This window comes from Haemaphysalis longicornis, unplaced genomic scaffold (genome assembly GCF_048455015.1).
Source record: "Haemaphysalis longicornis isolate Haplotype H1 unplaced genomic scaffold, Haemaphysalis longicornis Haplotype H1 scaffold_12, whole genome shotgun sequence".
NCBI lineage: Eukaryota > Metazoa > Arthropoda > Arachnida > Ixodida > Ixodidae > Haemaphysalis > Haemaphysalis longicornis.
In genome coordinates, this window is record NW_027526225.1 from 63,836,312 (window position 1) to 63,854,665 (window position 18,354).

The following is an 18,354-nucleotide window of genomic DNA, read 5'->3' on the forward strand; positions in this document are numbered from 1 at the left end:
CTTCCGCAGATTTTACCATGCGTTTATCAGTCCTCAGCCGGAGCGTACGCTTCAGTCGCGATCGCTCGAGGGAAGGGAGGTTTCCGTCGAGTGGCCATGCTTCAGTTATCGTCTGCTGGCAAAACTTTCCAATGTGGCGTTGCATGACCGTGCGCTTCATTTATCGTCAGCGCGGCAGACTGTTTCTCTTGAGGTGTTGCGGGTCACAATATTCTTGCGAAAACGTTACTCGAAGGATAGTATGTAATCAACGGCGTGTGTCTATTACCGGCACCAATCTTTAGGCATTTCGACGGGTTTTGCCCAGCGTCTTTGTCGTCTGGCAGAAAGCGGAGCGTGCAAAGCTTATGAAGGGGAGAGTTGAAACCGAAAGAAAAAGCGTGACGCCAAAAGGAGGGTGAAGGAATAGAGTTCATAAAAAAAACCCAAAACTGTAGAGAGTTTCGTCGAACAAGAGCTGTGAAGAGCAAAGTGAAATCCAGGAAACATATTTGAAAAGCTGTGGCTGTTGCTATTCCTTTCTTCGTAGCACAAGCCCAATAGGGTGACTTGACCGCAATTTGGAGCTTTGAGGAGCGAATGGGCTCGGTTTTTGAAAATTCACGAAACTGTAAATTTGGAAAAGTAAAATTTGTAGAATAATGCGTGCCGTGTGACACGTGAACGGGATGGCACATGAAAAGGACCGGTGCACACCAGCCGCGCAGAACCCCGATTATGGGGAGGCTGTGTTGTGTGCCAGTCTTCTAGCTGAGGAGTTCACTACGAAATGAAAGAGAAGAAACTGACGCAAACGTGGTATAACAGAAAAGAAACCGGTCGAAGTAATGCCAAAATTCATGCCGAAAGACAAAGAAATAAAAGCGAGGAAAAATACGCAAGTGCAATATATCAGTTAAAAATGACCGCAAGTACAATGCTCAATTGTTAATGGGTATTGAAGTCAAGGGTTTGACGGAAGCCCGTCTGGTCGGGAGGGTACATTTAAGAGAGAAATATGGCACGGACGAAGTAATGAGAAAGGAAAACTTAAAAGACGTTCCCGCTCCCGCACGGGAGCCTTGTTGACACCATGTAATAAAAAAGAAAAACTTAAGACTTCCTGGTTCCCGTGCGGGAGCCGAAACGTCTTTTAAGCTTTTCTTTTTCATTACTGTGTCGGTGCCCTCTTTCTCTATACAATGTATCGGTTGTTATTAAGTATCTCAAGCTTTCGCCTTGAAATCACGTAAGCAGACATAAGTGCCCCTGGGGAATTTCGTATCTGAAAGAGAAGCGAGCGTTTCGGTAACACCGAGGAGCCATTACTTTGAATGTGGCACGTTTCCATCACCCGCTTTCTTTTTTTGCCAGTCGGCCTTAGTCCCGTGATTGCGTTGTCTGCCACCTAGGGCAGAAATGGGCCGAAACTTCTTAGGAGGGCAAATTTCAAACAAAAAGCTCATAAGAAGCCTAAAATAAAAAAAAACGAACTTTGGAGTGAAATACCGATAATTAAAATAAAAGCGCGATAAAGTAATGTTGTTGGATTTGCTTGCCTCCAGTAGCCACCAGTGGCGAAGTGGAGCGAGAGAACGCAGGGAAAATTGCGCCACGGCCTAGTCTCGCCTCCTTGGAACGCGCTGCCTTGGACTGGTTACGTCACCCCAATAGTCAGCAAATAGCATGAATTGCATTTTTTAAGCGCTTGAACTCTGCCTCGAGATATTATGATTCCGTTACGTGGGCGTTGCTATAGCTCGTATTTCCCGAGTTCCGCTCAATCTCGGGCCTTCTGGAATATCACCCCTGTACTGTGGTAGCCGTGAACCGTGGAAGCTGCGTCTTCGGTGAAACAGCAGGCACTGCATGATCGTACCTAATTCCGGAGTCCAAGAAACGTATGACGAGCGGGGAATATGCCGCCGCGAAAGTTGTAGCTGACGAAAAAAAGAAACTAAACGGTCTGCGACAAGGACAAGATACGACAGATACGGGCGCCTGCATCCGTCCTATCATGTCTTCGTCCACGATACATTGTTAAAGCGCTTGAACTCTGCCTGGAAATATTATGATTCCGTTACGTGGGCGTCACTATAGCTCGTATTTCCCGAGTTCCGCTCAATCTCCGACCTTCTGGAATAGCACCCCTGTTCTGTGGTAGCCGTGAACCGCGGCAAATGCGTCTTCGGGGAAACAGCAGGCACTGCATGATCGTACCTAATTCTGGAGTGTAAGAAACGTATGACGAGCTGGGAATATGCCGCCGCGAAAGTTGTAGCTGAGAAACTAAACGGACTGCGACAAAGACAAGATACGACAGATACGGGCGCCTGCATCCGTCCTATCCTGTCTTCTTCCACGACTGTTTAACGCCACGTTTTCTTTTTTCTTCAAGTATAAACCCATTCGCACAGCAAAAGTTCTGTTAACTTCAGCTGACGGTCGGTGCACCGGTTCACCACGAAGGCGACGGTTTCACAGGCACGCTCACAAACATTTCCAAGCGCTTCGAACAACTTATTATTTGAAATAATGGTAAAATTAATTAAATAGGAGTATCTAATGAGTTTCCCCCCATAATATTATCATTGTTATTAACTACCCGCTTGGTCTGCAGAATAGTAGCACGAACGTCCCGGCCAAAATTCGCTTTGCTTCATTTTTGCTTAGCTTTAAAACAGCCGGTTTTATTCCACTTATATAATAGCAAACCATTCTTTGCGTTTTTGTAGTACTGTGTTCAAATATACGCCCACTAAAACATTTCAATCCAAGCCAACGACGAAACTAACGCGAGCGCATGGTATAATGGCGGGTCATTACGACACAGACGGACTTGGTATGAGCCGCATCGACGCTAGCGCCAGATTCCCGTTTAGTGTATATAGTATGTTACAACGAGCCTGTCTCACCGAAAAATTTCGCAATGATATCTGCACGTGATTTAAAACACTGGTAATTTTTGAGCACAAATTGAGGCTGGTTAACTTATATGTCATGTACGGCAAAAATACGTTTCTCTTCATGCCAGAAACGGCTTGAAGGAGCGGGGAACTGCAGACGGAATTCAGTTTGGTTGATTCCAAATATTGCCTCGTTAAAATAACACTTACACCAATTTTAACAGAAACTTCGCTCAAATAAGCTACATAATTTGAAAAAAAAAGAGAATGGCCATACGACCCAAAAGATCATTTCCAGCACTAGAACCTATGACGTATTATGGACAGCTGTGCGATTGGCTGAGGCCGGCAAAAGCAAACGCAAATTAGGCAGGGCTTATAAGCTTGCAGAACAACCTATTTGTGCTTAAATTTAATGCATATTCTTTTATAGCAGTAAGAATGGTGGGGTAAACAATGGGAGTTACGAACGCACACGTACTCAGAAGCCCAGGTGCGTCCTGCTGTTGGTAGTGTGCGCACTCTGCTTGTTATAGCTGCCCAGCAGTCCACCGCTTCGGGGTTGCCTCACAGGACACTGGCCGATTGGCGTAATGGCGTAAGCGACATTGTTTTACGTGGCCCTGTTCGTTTGTCGTGCAAACACACTGTTTCACGAAACGAGTACTGTCAACCATAACAAACGCTATGCAGCCACATATCCGGTCAAAAACAAAGCGAGTGTGGACAGGGGTCTCGAGCGGAATGGTGGTGCCATCTAGGAGGAGTGACAGCCAACAAGGCGTTCCGTCGTTCGCTGCAGGCCTAGCGCGCATAGTTACGTTTGCTTCCTTGCTCTGAATACGTCATCGCATACGTCACGAAACACACGATTGAACTGGATAATCAAAATTGCTGCCTAAATTGTTTAATTCCTCAGTGAATAAAGCACCGTTTTGGGCCGGACAAGCGCTTGGGGCACTAGAAAACACCACATCTTTCGAATAAAACAAACTTGTATTTTGTCTGCATGGCCACTTTAAACTAACTTTTCAAGCAAGAAAAGGGAGACATTAAAATCGTTGTTGGTAAGCAGTTGGTAAGTGAAGTGGTTAGTTCATCCGGGGGCATATCTGGCCTATAACGATTGGATCATAGAGGGAGGGCTTTGCTATTTAGGACGCTGTGGTAATTTCTTCATAATGCTAAATCAAGCCCAGCAGAATTTTCGGCTTTCCAGGTTGCTGGAATGGGAGCACAGCCTGCTGAGAACTTTACTTGTCAAGTATAACTACTCCTGGAAAGGAAATGAATGGGAGATGGGGTGCCGGAAAGCAGCCGATTTAACTCCGGAGTCAGTGCACGTACGCCTGTTAGAGGGCTGCTTAAAGATCCAATTGCGGACGGGGGGTATGGGTGATATCAGCTAAACGGTAATGCAATGGCGATTTCATCCTTGCTGCAGTTCGTATATCTAAAGCCATGCACCTAGAGTAAGATATTCTATAAGGCACTTCCGTATTACAGTTAAACCTGGATGTAACGAACCTTCGTGTAAGGAATTCCTGGATTTAACAAAGTTTTGTAATTCCCCGCTGCCAGTCCCATTGAAACCCAACACCCTCTACGTAACGGAGGCGTTGCGACGGTTAACCTTGATTTAACGAATTCACTACGCTGATTATCCATTGTTTCTTGCACTTCTGCAAAATCGCCTAGAGAAATGCACTAAGTTGGCGAACTTTGTCCGCACCGCAAACTGCCGCGCGTTTACAGTGTCAGTGTGGTGTCGGTTAAGTCCTAGGCCTGCCTGTCGGCGTGTAGTTGCGAGTCTCCAGTGCTATCTGTGGTGTCGGTTCGTCGGTGATGTGTTCTGCTGCCAGAAAAACAAAGTTTTGTATTTTCAAGACATGCTCGCAATTTCAAATGCCGTCTCCGCCGGCGCGAACGAAGAACGTCGCCACCCGGCACATTATCTCATCTAGCACTCTCTCAAGAATTTTGAGCACGGCAAAGAGCATCAAGTCAAGACAGAGCTTCAGGTTAAGACACCAAAAAGTGTCAAAAGGCCAAAGTGATGCTTAAGTTAAGTTTGTGAATACGGGGGTAAGTGACCTTGACCTTGCTTTTTTGGTGTGCCGTTTGGTGACTTAAGTTCGCGAGCAAGTAGAGTGTGCAAATCGCGCCGTTTTTCACTCTGAAATAAATTTTATAATGGTGAGTTCACCTTCACTGATGTCTAGCATTTTGGTTTCGTTTCTGATTCATTCACTCGAGCCCTAACTCGAAACCTGCAGGCAACGAAATCCTGCATGTAGCGAAAAATTGCGAATTTTTGTCAACATCGTTACAACCAGGTTTAAATGCAATGGAAATCAGCGCCCATGAGCCACTCACCGAAGAGGAGTCGTACTGGCTAGCAATAGTTATGGATTATTTAAGAACGTTTATGGCCGTATATAGTAAGGCAATCTACACACAAAGTACAAAACAGTTGAAGTGGACGTAAGGACTTACCAAATTACCAGTAGCGGAAAGTAATCCTTCCAAGCTGGCACAGTGAAATTAGGGTCTTTTGTGCAATGAACACACCGCTCTTCTGACTTTTAACGTTGGGCAACTAAGTCAGACATCCTTACCGATGTGATGGTAAATTTTTAGTAAGGCCCCGTACACACTCCCAAAATAGCCACTGATCTACCCTTAAATAACGGTTAAGATAAATGTCAAAATGAGACTTGACTTTATTTACAGTAACATTAGCCACAACGGCCTCAAAACTTTCAATGTGGCTGAAACAACAGTTTGTCAAAAGTGCACGTGTAAACGCCTCTAACTGTACAAAGGAAATGAGCTTGTCACTTGACGGGGTGCAAGAAAAGCATTGTTTCAATGAGTTGTAGTTTCTCCTCTCGTCGTTTCAAGAGACCACGTTTGACGGGAAGGTAATGACCGCGAACAAAACGTTTCTCAGTTGGCCACTGGACTAGAACGATGTCGAAGCCTCTATAAGTTCGTGCTGATACAACGCACCCATCAGAACAAGCAATGTCCAGTCGTCGCATGCGTATCTTGCAATCTTGAGCGTCTCAAACTCACACACACCAAATGAGGGAACCCACGCACGCGCCTTGCTAGACACAGCACCAAAGTTTCGTATGGCGTTCGGCTTTCTTCAGGAACTGTGTGCTGGAAACATCACCCAGCGTTCTCCACTTCAGTTCTAGTCGTTTCTAAACATTTCCGTGTGGGGTTTCTAGCGCGCAGGCCATGAGAGCGGTCCAGAACCTTCTGTATTCTTGTGCACAAACACCACACCACAACACTCCCGAGAACAACTCGGATGGGCATTTCTAGCGGACTCGCACGCCAAGTCAGCTTTTCACGACGGTGATTGTTTGAAGACACGTTTTCGGGGTAGTTCTCAGCACCAACCTTTTCCACAGACCTGAAGCGACACAAGCTCTATTTCAGCGTCCCGCGATGTCCTTGGTGGCTTGCAGCAGTAGATTCCCAGCATCACTTTGTGGCAAAAAACACTTGCCAACGTCCTTTCAAATAAAAACCGTAGGGCATCGCGTCTAAGAATGTTTACATTTACAATAACACAGTACCCTGTCTGTAGTTGAAAATAGCTTATGCACTGGGGCACGAAGCGTAGCTGCAGGTTCCAGAGTAGTGTCCATGAAAAGTGTCGATGATCCAAAATGTTCACACACAACGTCACCACTCACTATGAAGCGATCACCTCTGTTGCCCCTGGATGTCCTAATAAAACCTTTCAATGGAGCTTCCTGATGGTTGATGTGGGGGCACTGTAAATAGGGTGAATATTTTGTTTGATGCAAGAATAACGGCGGTTTCACCTTGAGACAAGGAATACTAAAAACAGCTTGTTTCTCTAGAAAACGTGAAAAAGTCCGATTGTCAGCCCATGGCCAGTCCATATCAGCGGCAACGTTATGCCCTTGACAAGAAATAGGGCCGTTATTGGTGTTCGCAGCCCGAGAAGTTGTTGCACTCCAGCCATTGACGATTTAGCACGGATTCTTAACGTTGCTTATTACGCATTCCCATGCTGCCGTCGACAGGGACTTCATATCCCACACGTCCAGGCAAAAGGGTGTCAAAAGGTGCGTATATTCACCTTTCTCTGTCACAGACCCTGCTTCAGGTCGACTTTTGCGTGCAGGGAGCTCTAGGTGGCATAGTATCGGGTGAAATTGCAGGCCCTGCATAACTTGTGCGGTTACCCATTTTAGCAGGCCCTATTATCGCCATGCCACTGATAGAGCATCAGTCGTTTGAGGGGCACCTTCGGTGCATCACTCGGGAAATGGAAATGTCCTTCGCGCATCCTCGTATGAAGGCGGTGGAGTCGTACCCGTGCCTTCTGTGAAGACTCCCCGCTGAGCGGCAGCCCAGATGGTCCAGGGCACCTTGACGACGTCATCGTAAGAAGGTGGCAGTTGCGGGTGCTGCGAACCATCCTGGCCGTCGGCGTCTTGCTCGAAGCCGCCATTTTGTCGCGCCGCATTGCTGGCGTCTTGCTGCTGTCCCGTGGCCGCTTCTTGGTCTTCGTTGTCGGTCCTTCGTGTCACGTAGGCGAAGCCGAGGAGTAGAACCAGAAGCGCCGTGACTACCATTGCTACCAGCATGAACGGGTTCAGCGTCTTGATGGTTCCTGGAAGAGAAAGAATGGTGCAAGTACACCGTGTCACTCAAGATTACGTTTGTAACACAATCAGCAATAATTTTGTCTTACTTTTTCAAAAGGGCAAAGCCAGCGGCAACAATTTTGTCTGTTTTTCAGAATGCACAAACGTTCAGTAATTGATTATATAACTTCCGCCACTGGCACCCGAACGTTTATTTCCATATTCGTGTGCATGAATTTTAGAGCTGCCAAGCCACTTTCCCTGCAGTAAATTTGTTACAACTTTTCGCATGTTATCTTTTTCGCATGTGGAGCTAAACTTTGAGTGGTGATGATAGTAACAGTGACAGCAACGGTAACCTTATTATCATAATTTTGAAGCATGTACTGCCTTCCGTTATCTGGTTTTACCTAAAATTTTATAAAATACCCAACTTTTTATTGGAACCTTAAGCTAACGGCGTTGTGTTGAAAACCACCTAACTCCCTGGAATTATGAATATTTCATAAATTGCAGAAATTAAGCTAAGTCAATGAACGCGAAGCTGACCGGGAATTGTTTAGTGCGAAGAGGCCCTATCCCCTCGTTTATATAGACTCTCCAGTGCTTCAACCGCGATGTGGCTTACAAGGTTTCCATGAGCCTTTGGCCATGCGACCACAAGCATTTGCCTTGCTACAAAAATAACTGTCGCCCCATCAACCCACTAGCCTGGATGAATATTATGAGGTCAAGAAATACGAGCCGCAGGAAAAAAGCGAATAGGAAGAGCATCCACTTCTCCATGCGACTCGGCTTTATTGCGCCGGCAAGTTTACCCTATACCATGCAGCGCTTTTTTTCACATGGCTTCATTTACTTCAAGAGTGTGATCTCAAAAACATGTGGTATCCTCCAGAGCGTCATTCATCTCAGACAGATTATTAACCAAATTTCACACAATCTCTCAAGTCTCCCGTTTCTTTTACGGAGTGTCTACGATTTTGTGGTGGCAGTAAAGAAGTGTAAGACATGAAACATACAACAAAAAATAAAGAACTAAATTATTGCCTTATAATTTACTTACTCGACACCGGAGACTTGGTCGAGTTTGTGCCGACGACGACCGGCGGGTTGTGGTCCATATGGTGTGTCGTAGTCATGGGCTCGGCCCGGATATCGTCGCGAAGCTGCGCAGGAGTGGCAGTCTCTTGTGCCGAGCCGCTGGCTTCCCCAACCTCGGTTCGGGGCGTGGGATCGCCCAGCGTTGCCAGGCACGTCGCCCGGTCTGCCGAACGCAGCAGCAGGCACAACGTCCACGGGACGACCACGGTTAGGGTTAGCGCGTACATGGTTCCGGAGGAAGCTTGAGCGCTGAAACACGAACGAAAGCGGCGTGTCATTCGGCTGTGCTCTAAAATCGTCCGTTCTTACCTTAAGTGTGCATTAAGCAGACTTTGTGGCACCACTCAGCGACTCTCACTGATGTGGCCCATGACCAGGTCATTTGCGTTGAATATGCTTAATTCGTGGAGCAGTCATGCGTCGTAATTTATGACAAAATTGTCAACATGGTAACTTCAATTTAAAAGGAGAAGGAAATGAGAGCAGCCCAAATTAGATGCGACTGTGGCACGTTAACTTGGCCAGCCCGGAGTGGGAAGCGAGTAGCGGTAGGACACAGAAGGATGTAGTTCCCTGATATGTTTTGCCCTTTCCTGTCACGTTAAGGCGCACGGCTACTTCACCTGGCAACGGCGAGTTTGGTAATTGAAACTCTGTGCCCTGAAACTCTGAAACCAAATACTTATAATTTCAAAGGAAGAAGGACGCAATGCGGATTCCACGCTTTCTGTTGGTCCCCATGTATAATGACTGCTGCTGTCATGAATGGCACCCTAATGGATGCGCGAAATGAAGCCACTGCCGGGATTTCTTTTGCGCTCTGCAAAACAGCCTCCAACGTCCCCCCTAACGTTCGAGGGACGTCCTAAGGATGTAATAATTATATATCTGGTAAAGTGAATTTACGAAGGAGCGACTGTGGGGACAGGAGCACATAAACTGCTGAGAAATATGAGTGGCAACTACAAACTTCCGCGTGTAACAATCAACCTTTTAACAAAGTCATTCGCTTTACCTTTGCTTTACCTATTTGCTTTACCTATCAGCCCGTGTCGTGCTCTTGCACGATACGGACTGTGTAATGTGCCGTGAATGAGCCACGGCCGAGGATTAAGAGGTGTAGGTGCAGCTTACTGCCGCTTAAAAATATCCAGTTCCGATTGCTCAAGACAGTGCAAACTTTTCCCTTTCGTTCTGTGTACATAGGCAATCCAAGCGCAACCACAAAGCAACGGAAACTACTTGTAATTTTGGTTGATTAATAGCAGAAAATGTCGGGGTTTTGGCATCATACGCAACTGCGGTGACCACATTTCCCTTTTAAAAATAAGTCGCGCGCTACGGCTCGGGGATTAGTAAGCTAAATAGCGAAGTATGTGCGCTTTCCATCATGATTATGTGTTCACGTCTGCCGTGTTTGAGACTCTTGTTTGCGGAGTCGTCGAGGACAAACAAAGGCTGGCGCCAGTTTCGAAGCTTGTTTGTGCGCTGTGTTTTGCAGGTATTAATTGCTAGCCTCGTAACTCTCCATAGAGACGGCAGCTTGTACGCGGCGCACGCTGTGCGAGCATCTGGAGCTAAAGATAAACACGACGTGTGCGGTGGGAGGGGCAAGGCATGTCACGCTTTTCCGGATGTGGGAGAGGGCGACATGCGTGTGCGACATGCCATGTTTTATCTACTGGTGCGACATACCTGTATTATATCTGCTAGGGCCCAAAAATAAGTGTTTACGCATTGCATTTTGACTCATTGTTTGTTTCAGCACGTGTTCTGCACGACTTGTGCGTAGGTGACCTTTTTTGAGGCTAGGTTAAAAATGAATGAAATAAAAAACACGCGGTAAAACTGCTGGCAAAAGCAGAAGGATCAATTGATGTAAAAAAATTGACAGTTCGCTATTTAAAGAATTCGACTTTGAGCATAAAAAAAGAACGAAGGAAGTATCTGGTTGTTGAGGGCAACTATAAAGGAGCAGCACCCACCGTTTCAGGCCTTCTAGCGTTGTCCTCTATAAAAATCACGTGAGCTAGTATACTATAGATATTTCATTTTTTGTTTAATTCATGTTAGTACAGTAACGGTCTTTTTCTCTGTAGGCTTCAACTTTTATTTTCTAAAAATGGCGTTGTTTTTAAAATAGGGTTGGCCGGCTTCGGGTATTTGAGAACCTTTTGCCTTCCTTTTAGTAGCTTGCCTTTTATTTGAGACTGGAGCTGGAAATAAACTTGATGATGATGATGAGGACGATGACAAGTTAGTAGACCATATACATTTTCGCACTTAGCTCTCACCCCAACATAGCATACGGATGTTCAGGGTACTGCAAACATCATGTACGCATCTATTGCATGGCTATTTTTTGATGCACCCGTTCTCACGGTAGATAAACAACAGCGGTCGCATAATGTCCTGGGGTAGTCGCGTGTATTTGTAAATGCGGTTTCCGCGGGCATTCGGCAACTTATTACAGATATTGAAATGGTTTATCTTTGTTACGGCAACCGGGAAGTTGGACAGACCACTTTAAAAAGACGGACACACGTCAAGCACAATGACAAGGACGTTTACCTGCGTATCGACAAGGAACTTGACTTCTCCAGAGTAAAGTTTGCATCACATTACTGCCATGCCGACTTAGATCACATTCCTTTATATACCTTTACGGAAATGGGGGTGGGGGAGAAAAATGTTTGGAAAGGGATATATGAATACAATCGGGCTGTGCTCGCGGGGCAACAAGGAAGTGAGGAGGAAGAAAAAATCCTGGGCCATCTCCACTAACGTGAAACCTGGGGAGGGGGGAAGCATGCAGTGTAGAAGTGTATTCTCGGCGCCTTGGCGTCTTTGCCAACGGAGATAAAGCCGTTGGGGGTAGAGATATATAGCTTTGCTGTAAAAGTCTCTCTGAAGCACGAAGCTCTCTAGCGCGAGGCGTAAACGAGCGTCCCGGTGTTTCTTTAGTACGCGTTACTCTTGCGCCAGGCGGAAGCGAGTTTCCCGGTGTTTTAGTTCCATCACTACGTGAGACGAACGGCGGCGACGACGACAGGATACGCCAACAGCCCCAGCCACTAAGGGGCTTCGGCCCTAATACTTTTACAAACGCAGTGTCTAGAGTGCCGTCCGACGGCACTCTAGCTGATCGTTGCAGGCATAGCTAGAGTGCCGTCCGACGACATTCGCATATTTAACACTAGGCTAGCACCGGCCATAAAGTCTGTCGTTGTGGTGGAGAGGATCCGTCTTAGCTTCTTGATCCCAAAGTCGGTGGTTCGAGACCGGCTCTTTCTTGCCTCGGTTTTTTTCCTTATTTAATTGAAGTGTAATTTTCTGCCCGGTGTTTTAAATGATTTCTTTGTATGCGTTAGGTTATCTTAGTTTTGGTTAGGTTGCCTAGCTTTACGTTATCTAGAGCGATGTACTGCCAAATGCGGCCATTTTGACACAAAACGCCGGTGGACGTCGATATAGTGGAGTGCTTATAATACCGTCGGACGGCACTCTAGACACGGCCATTTACGAACGGATGACTGTGTTGCGCGTTTGTACGGGTGTTACGGAACAAATGTCGAATTCAAGATACGGCTTTGCAAATGTTCAAGAATGGCTGCTAGAGTAGTAGAGCGGCCTTTTCAGCCCTGCTTCAACGAGAAATAAATTACCAAATCAAAATTGAGATAAAAAATATTCAAGCCCCTTTATTACAGAGAGATAATTAAAACACGAAGCTCTCTCCTACGCAACCTGAGTCAAAGTCGAAGTCTAAAATCCAAACTGCTTACACCATGTCAGAATGGCACAGTAGGATATACTTCGGCTTCATAACACAAGGGACCAAGGTTCGATTGGGACCACGGGAAGCGTTTTTTTTTCCTTCAGGCACTTGAAGTGCCTTTGTGGGAAGCCATTGTGTAACTCGGCTTTGCCGCAGTGCGTTTTAGGCGTACCGATCGGGATTCTGGACTTTAAGTTTGAATAACTTTGAAATTTAAGATATTGGCTTTCGACCAGAGAAAGCTTCGCGTTTCAACCATCTTTCAGTTCACCCACCATCATCATCATCGCCCGAAAAAGTTGGCGTTTATGCAGTGCGTTTTGGGGCAACGTCGCCATCACTGAGCCTGTCACAAAAATCTTCCCTTTAAAACACACCCACAGGCTGCCCTGTAACAAGTGCTTTGTAATAAGGAATGTAATTGGGGAGCATTGAATTGAGGTCCTGAAATTCCTTTCCGGGTGTTATTCCGGTCACGACCATCGCTACTTCTGTATCTATTTTCGTACGCTTAGAGGAGTACACCGGTAATATAATTGCAGCCCCTAACACCCACGCGTTACCGGTTCTAGAAGAAACGACAAGACGAGAAGTTCTGTTTCGTTGAAAGGTGCGCGAAATATTTGACGCTTTCGAGCTTCGTTGATGTCATTAGCTTGAATCCCGATATCGGTATCCAGGACTTCTAAGTGCCATAAGGAGGCCAGCGAAATAGCCGTTATTGGTTTTTTTTCTGTGGTTATTTCCGGTTCTAATCGAATCCCGACTGGGAAGGGGTTCAGCTTGTGACGTAGCTGTAGAAATTTCCACCGATTCGCGGCCGGGGAACAGAACTGGGAGGACTTACTTGTCCGAGGAAAGGCATTTCTTCCGGCAAGATTAGCAAGAACCCACAATGTGGTTAAAGGTATATTATATATCCCTCTCTCACAAACACATGCACATGTACACACACAAACTCTCTCTCTTCATCTGTCCTTAACCGCTATTACTAATTCAAAAAGGGGGCCACGTGTTGGTGTCCCAGTTGCTTAGAATGGTCATAATACTTCTGCTCAAATGGAACAATGCGTGTTTGCCTACTATCAACTGATGCGATAAAAAGGCCGCTTACAAGCTTGATTCGCTGTTCTCTCACGTTAAGGTGAAATTCGGAATGACCAGCCACGTCCACTATACAGCTGAGATCTGCACGCCACTTCGGTTTACGAAAACAATTTGCACAGTCTTGCCGACTACAAACCGAGTACCGTGGCATACGTCGCGTATATCTGGCGGAAACTGAGAAACAGCTTTAGAACTCACCACGTCGAGAAAAGTATTTTTTTTTATGTCGATACCAGCGCGCCGGCAGGCTGCAAAGTCTGCCGTTTCGCCATGGCCTAAGGTTTCGCAGTGAATGGGTCGACCAGTGATGCAGGGCAAACGATGAAACTACGTAAGTGGGATACAAACGTTGACGAGTTGGTACATTACGACAATGAAAATCTCCGGAGAAGACGCGGACACAAGGAGGCAAGTAGACACATGTCGCAGAGCCGTGTTTGTGCTCTTCGCTTTTTTTGTCTGCGCCTTCTGCACAGATTTACATCGTAGATAAATGTACGTGTTCCCAAGAAGCTACTGTCTGTGGAATCCGTAAGAAAAAGAACCATCAAAGCCGTAAATAGAGACAGTTCTTTCGTAGCGCAATGACCCAGCAACGGTACACAAGCGTTCGGCCATCACGCCAGATGATCAGCACGATCAGGTTCGATAAATGCGTGTATCATCTTCGCTTTGCTGTCAATTTCTTGCACAATTATCACATCATAAGATTTCTGTCACAATCCTACGAAACTCCCTGTTTCGTATAGAACAAAGACAGCGGTCTCACCTGTCGCCTGTTTCGCTTCGAATGGCCTCTTCACGTTCACCCTACCATACAGTCTCGCAATTCTGCTCGCGCACAGCAGGTCCTGGTGCTAAGTACGTCGCGAGCTCTACACACGCAGTACACAGGTGCTCTCTACTCGAGCCCCGCAGCGTCACATGCCTGACGTCACAGAGCAAAATGAAGCGCACCTGTTCACCTGCCTGTTCATTCCTGTCTGTTTTAATCTCATTGCCTCATTGCCTCACAGGGCCGGTATGACCCAATCACCTCTTCTGTGCTTTTGCAACTGTTGTTAGTCATTTCGTGTACGTTAGGAACAGCCGCAGATGGCGTCCGCATTGCAGGCATCAAATGGCTTCAGCACTGGCCAACCAACTGCGGGCGTGCGCGGGCTCTTCCAGATCATGGTTGACGGCGCACTTCCCACAAGGCATGATCGAACGGGCGTCAAGTGCCAGAAAAAGTAACAACCGAACTACTTAAAATTACACACGTATAACGAAGCTCGTTGCATGCAATACTGGACACGGTACCGCGGAGTCAGTCGCATTATCTTGAAGATGTACGGACGCATGGATTCACCCATCACAATATTACATCATGCCTGTCTATGTACACTTGAATGTCGAGGTGTTTAGTGTGCCATGCATTCTGATGCCCACTTTTTCTGAGTGGCTGAACAAGAAAATGCCTGATGTAAAAGAAATCATACTAAATTATTTAAAATGTCTCATGATGACGCCTTGATTAGGCAAGTCATTTCAAATCGCTGTGCAAAATTGCGCGTGCTAGATTTAAGAGGAAAATTTTTAAAGAAGGATGTGCTGAAGCTAGGGTAGGCGTTAATTTCGCCCGGGCAGATGTTTCGCCGAAAGCACATGCTATTTTGTGATGAAAAAACGCGATAACTAAGCCTAATGCATCCTACAAAAAAAATCAATTTAGACATTTCCATTGCTGTGGAGGTGGAAGACAGCGAAGCTGTAGTGGTAGATAACTATATTAAGTTTATTATGGCGGCTTACTATATCGATCGAATAAAGACACACACACCACACACACGTCATGCCATTGGAACTAATTCCAAATTATTTATCATTAAATTTATTTAGGGATAGTTTCGATAAAGCAAGTGTTCAAGCCGTATTCACTAATTATACCTCCTCGCTATTCACGGCAAGCAACAATTCTGTATACCCTTTACAGCTTCACGTGAACTGGAGTGAACGAAAGTGAACGAAACTCAGAGTAACTATACAGTCCTCTTAGTGGCCAATTTCAGTCTATTTCTTTTAACAAGATGTAAATAAAATTTAGAGTTGCAGATCATTTTATACACTACTTCTGGGGTGCGAACGTGCATTTTTTTTTGTCGACGTGACCGGATAGTCGCACGCAATTTTGTTTGCAACATATAGCGCAAGACAGGTTCGCTTTGAAAACTCACTGCGTGCTCCGGCTATTTGGTCTCTCTTCTTTTTTTTTGTGTGTATGTGCTTTGACATGCCACGTGTTGGCTGCGCAACTACGGTTGCAAGGGCACGCCACGTGGTTGCCGTGGGCTGAGACTCCATGCAACGGACGCGACCTGTGCCAAAACGGTTGCTTCAGGGATTGTGCCCGAGCGAGAAATCACGAATCAAGTGGGGCGCAGTCCGCGATGGTGAAATGTGGTTGCTGTAACATCGCTTCCATGAAATAAACTCCAGCGCTGTGTAAATTTTCCAACTGCGAACTTTCACAAGCTTCCGGCAAGCGTTTTATACCTTCTAGGCTGTTTTTTTTTTCGGTAGTCGGAAAATTATGCGCGCAGCTGGAACATTCAAGCAATGATTTTTGCGTTGGTCTCCCGTTTTTGATATTTTTTTCACTGCTCGTCGCAACTACAACAGGGCCGTTTCCCGGGGGTGGTATGTCATTCAGGGGACGTTTTCTCTTTATGACGCAGTTTGAACTTATAGTAACTGCGATGGTTTTTCTATTTCTTGTACAATCGGCCACAGTGCCGAAGTCGTCTGGCCTGTAGCTGATGCGCCAGAGGTCGTACGTGCGATTCCAGGCCACCCTGAAGCCTGCTTTTGTAAACACTCATATGCAGGAGGTCTGCGCATGCGTTGGGGAAATAATTTCCCCTGGTTTAGGTAGAACTAAGGCCTCAAAGCTAAGAATCTAGTATGTTTACCCTCTATGAGCTACTAAATGTGCATTCATTATCCTCGTTTAAAACACCTCGAAAGAATCAAGAGGGGCCACAGGATGACGTCGTGAGTACCATGTTCCCTAGTTGAATCCAGTCAACGTAACAACGCAGCGGAGCCTCAACAGTCATCGCTATGGCAGTTAAGTGCTTTATGAACGAAAGTCACGCTGCCTGTAACCTTGTTGGAGCCTGAGAGGAATCGGGCGAATACAAAGAGACTGTTTTGCAGCCCTACTCTGCAATCAATGTTTACAAAGTCGACAAAAAACAGTGAGACCAGTTATCTTTTCTGTGCAAGTCCGGATGCGAGTTGCTTCAGCTTTCGTCGCTTGCGCTGCGCAGGTTTCCATTTGCAGCTTGGTACTTTTCCAGCAGCATTCCCTAATATGATTCCCGAGTATAATTTCCATTTAAATGAAGCATGAAGAGAAAATGCAGCTTTGTTTATTTTGAAAGAACATGCCTTTGGTAACTGGCTCAGCGCCATCCGAACACCCACGAAAGATGTTTTATAACAAAAAATAGAAGAAATATTTGAAAACTTTCAAATTTCGCGCTACAGTGACGTGTTATGGGCAGGATTGACGCAATATGAGCCAGCACAAAAACTTCGTTTTGTGTGTGTTGTAACTCCCCGTTAGCATTGAAATCACGCTATCAAACGGAACTAGAAGGTCCACTACAATCACCCAGCTGTGTTTATTGATAGTGGGTTAAGTCGGCAGCCGCAAGTCGCCCATACAAGTTTCCGTGACGTCATAGAAAAGTTTTCATAAAGTGGCTGGGGATTCAGCAGTGGTTCATATATTTTCTTTAATATCTGCATTACTCTTTTTGAAGTTTGCAATAAAATTGGTGTGGTTGTTAACGGGAGAAAGCAGTCTCTCTAATGAGCCAAAGTTGTGTTTTGTCTTTATGGCCCCTTTAAAGGGACCATGAAGACAAAACACAACTTTGGTTCATTCGAAAGACTGCCTTGTTGGAGACATACTGACACCACTTTTAACGCAAACTTCGCTCAAATAAGCTTCATAATTCGGAAAAACGGCAATGGCCATGCGACTCACAAGCTGATTTCCCGCAACAAAGCCTATGATGTCATACAAGCCAGCTCTGCGATTGGCGGAGGCCGGCAAAAGGAAATGCAAGTTACGCAGGGCTTATAATCTTCCTGCACGAGATATTTTCGCTTAAATGTAATGCGTATATTCATTTTATAGAAGTAAGAACGGTGGGGTAAGCATGGAAGCTACGAAAGTACACGAAAACATTGAAGTACCAGAGCGTGCTGCTGTTGGTCCTGCGCACACTTGGCTTGTCATAGCTGCACGGCACTATGGCGCTTTCGGGTTGTCTGACCCGACACAGGCCGATTGGAGTAAGCGACATTGTCTTATGTGACTGTGTTTGTCGAGTATACCCCATGTTTCACAACACGAGTACTTCCTACCGCAATAAAAACAAGCCAGGCGCAAATACGGTCAAAAACAAATCAAAGGCGGGCAAATGTCACCCACGGTATGGTAGCGCCATCTGGGAGGACTGACGGTAAACAAGGCTCTGTAGTTCGCTGCAGGCGGGTAAAGCTGGCTCAAAAATGTGTCTAAACACGGATGCCGCCATGATGCCACGCTGTAGTTGCCAGATCAGTAGTTGAAGATATGGCTAACAATTTTTCTTGAAAATGAGGCACAAATTTAGGGCCCTAAGCTAAAATTAGGCAACTTTTATGGCAAAAACTGAGTTTTGTTACAAGTTTGTATGCTTTTTGTTAGTTTTCTTGAAATATTTATGCTTGACGAACAAAAATAAATGAAATTATAAGCAAAAAGAAGACGTCAGGATGAGGCGCCAAATTCAGTTTCGGTATATTG

The 18,354-nt window shown here is 45.8% G+C and overlaps 1 protein-coding gene across 3 annotated transcripts in view; it reads right to left on the reverse strand.

Annotated features, from left to right (window-relative positions):
• Positions 1–5,573: 5,573 nt before the first annotated feature.
• The window catches only part of LOC144162759 (uncharacterized), a 45,253-nt gene continuing 32,472 nt past the window's right edge, over positions 5,574–18,354 (reverse strand). For 2 of the 3 annotated variants that reach the window (XM_077693405.1, XM_077693404.1), the window contains 2 exons: positions 8,589–8,875; positions 5,574–7,548 (listed from right to left, as the gene is read on the reverse strand). In XM_077693405.1, coding sequence (XP_077549531.1) covers positions 7,190–7,548; positions 8,589–8,853 — 624 coding nt within the window. In that variant the 5' untranslated portion in view covers positions 8,854–8,875 and the 3' untranslated portion in view covers positions 5,574–7,189. Of the gene's footprint in view, positions 7,549–8,588; positions 8,876–14,280; positions 14,388–18,354 lie in introns of those variants that run through there. The other variant, XM_077693406.1, reaches the window with a different exon arrangement.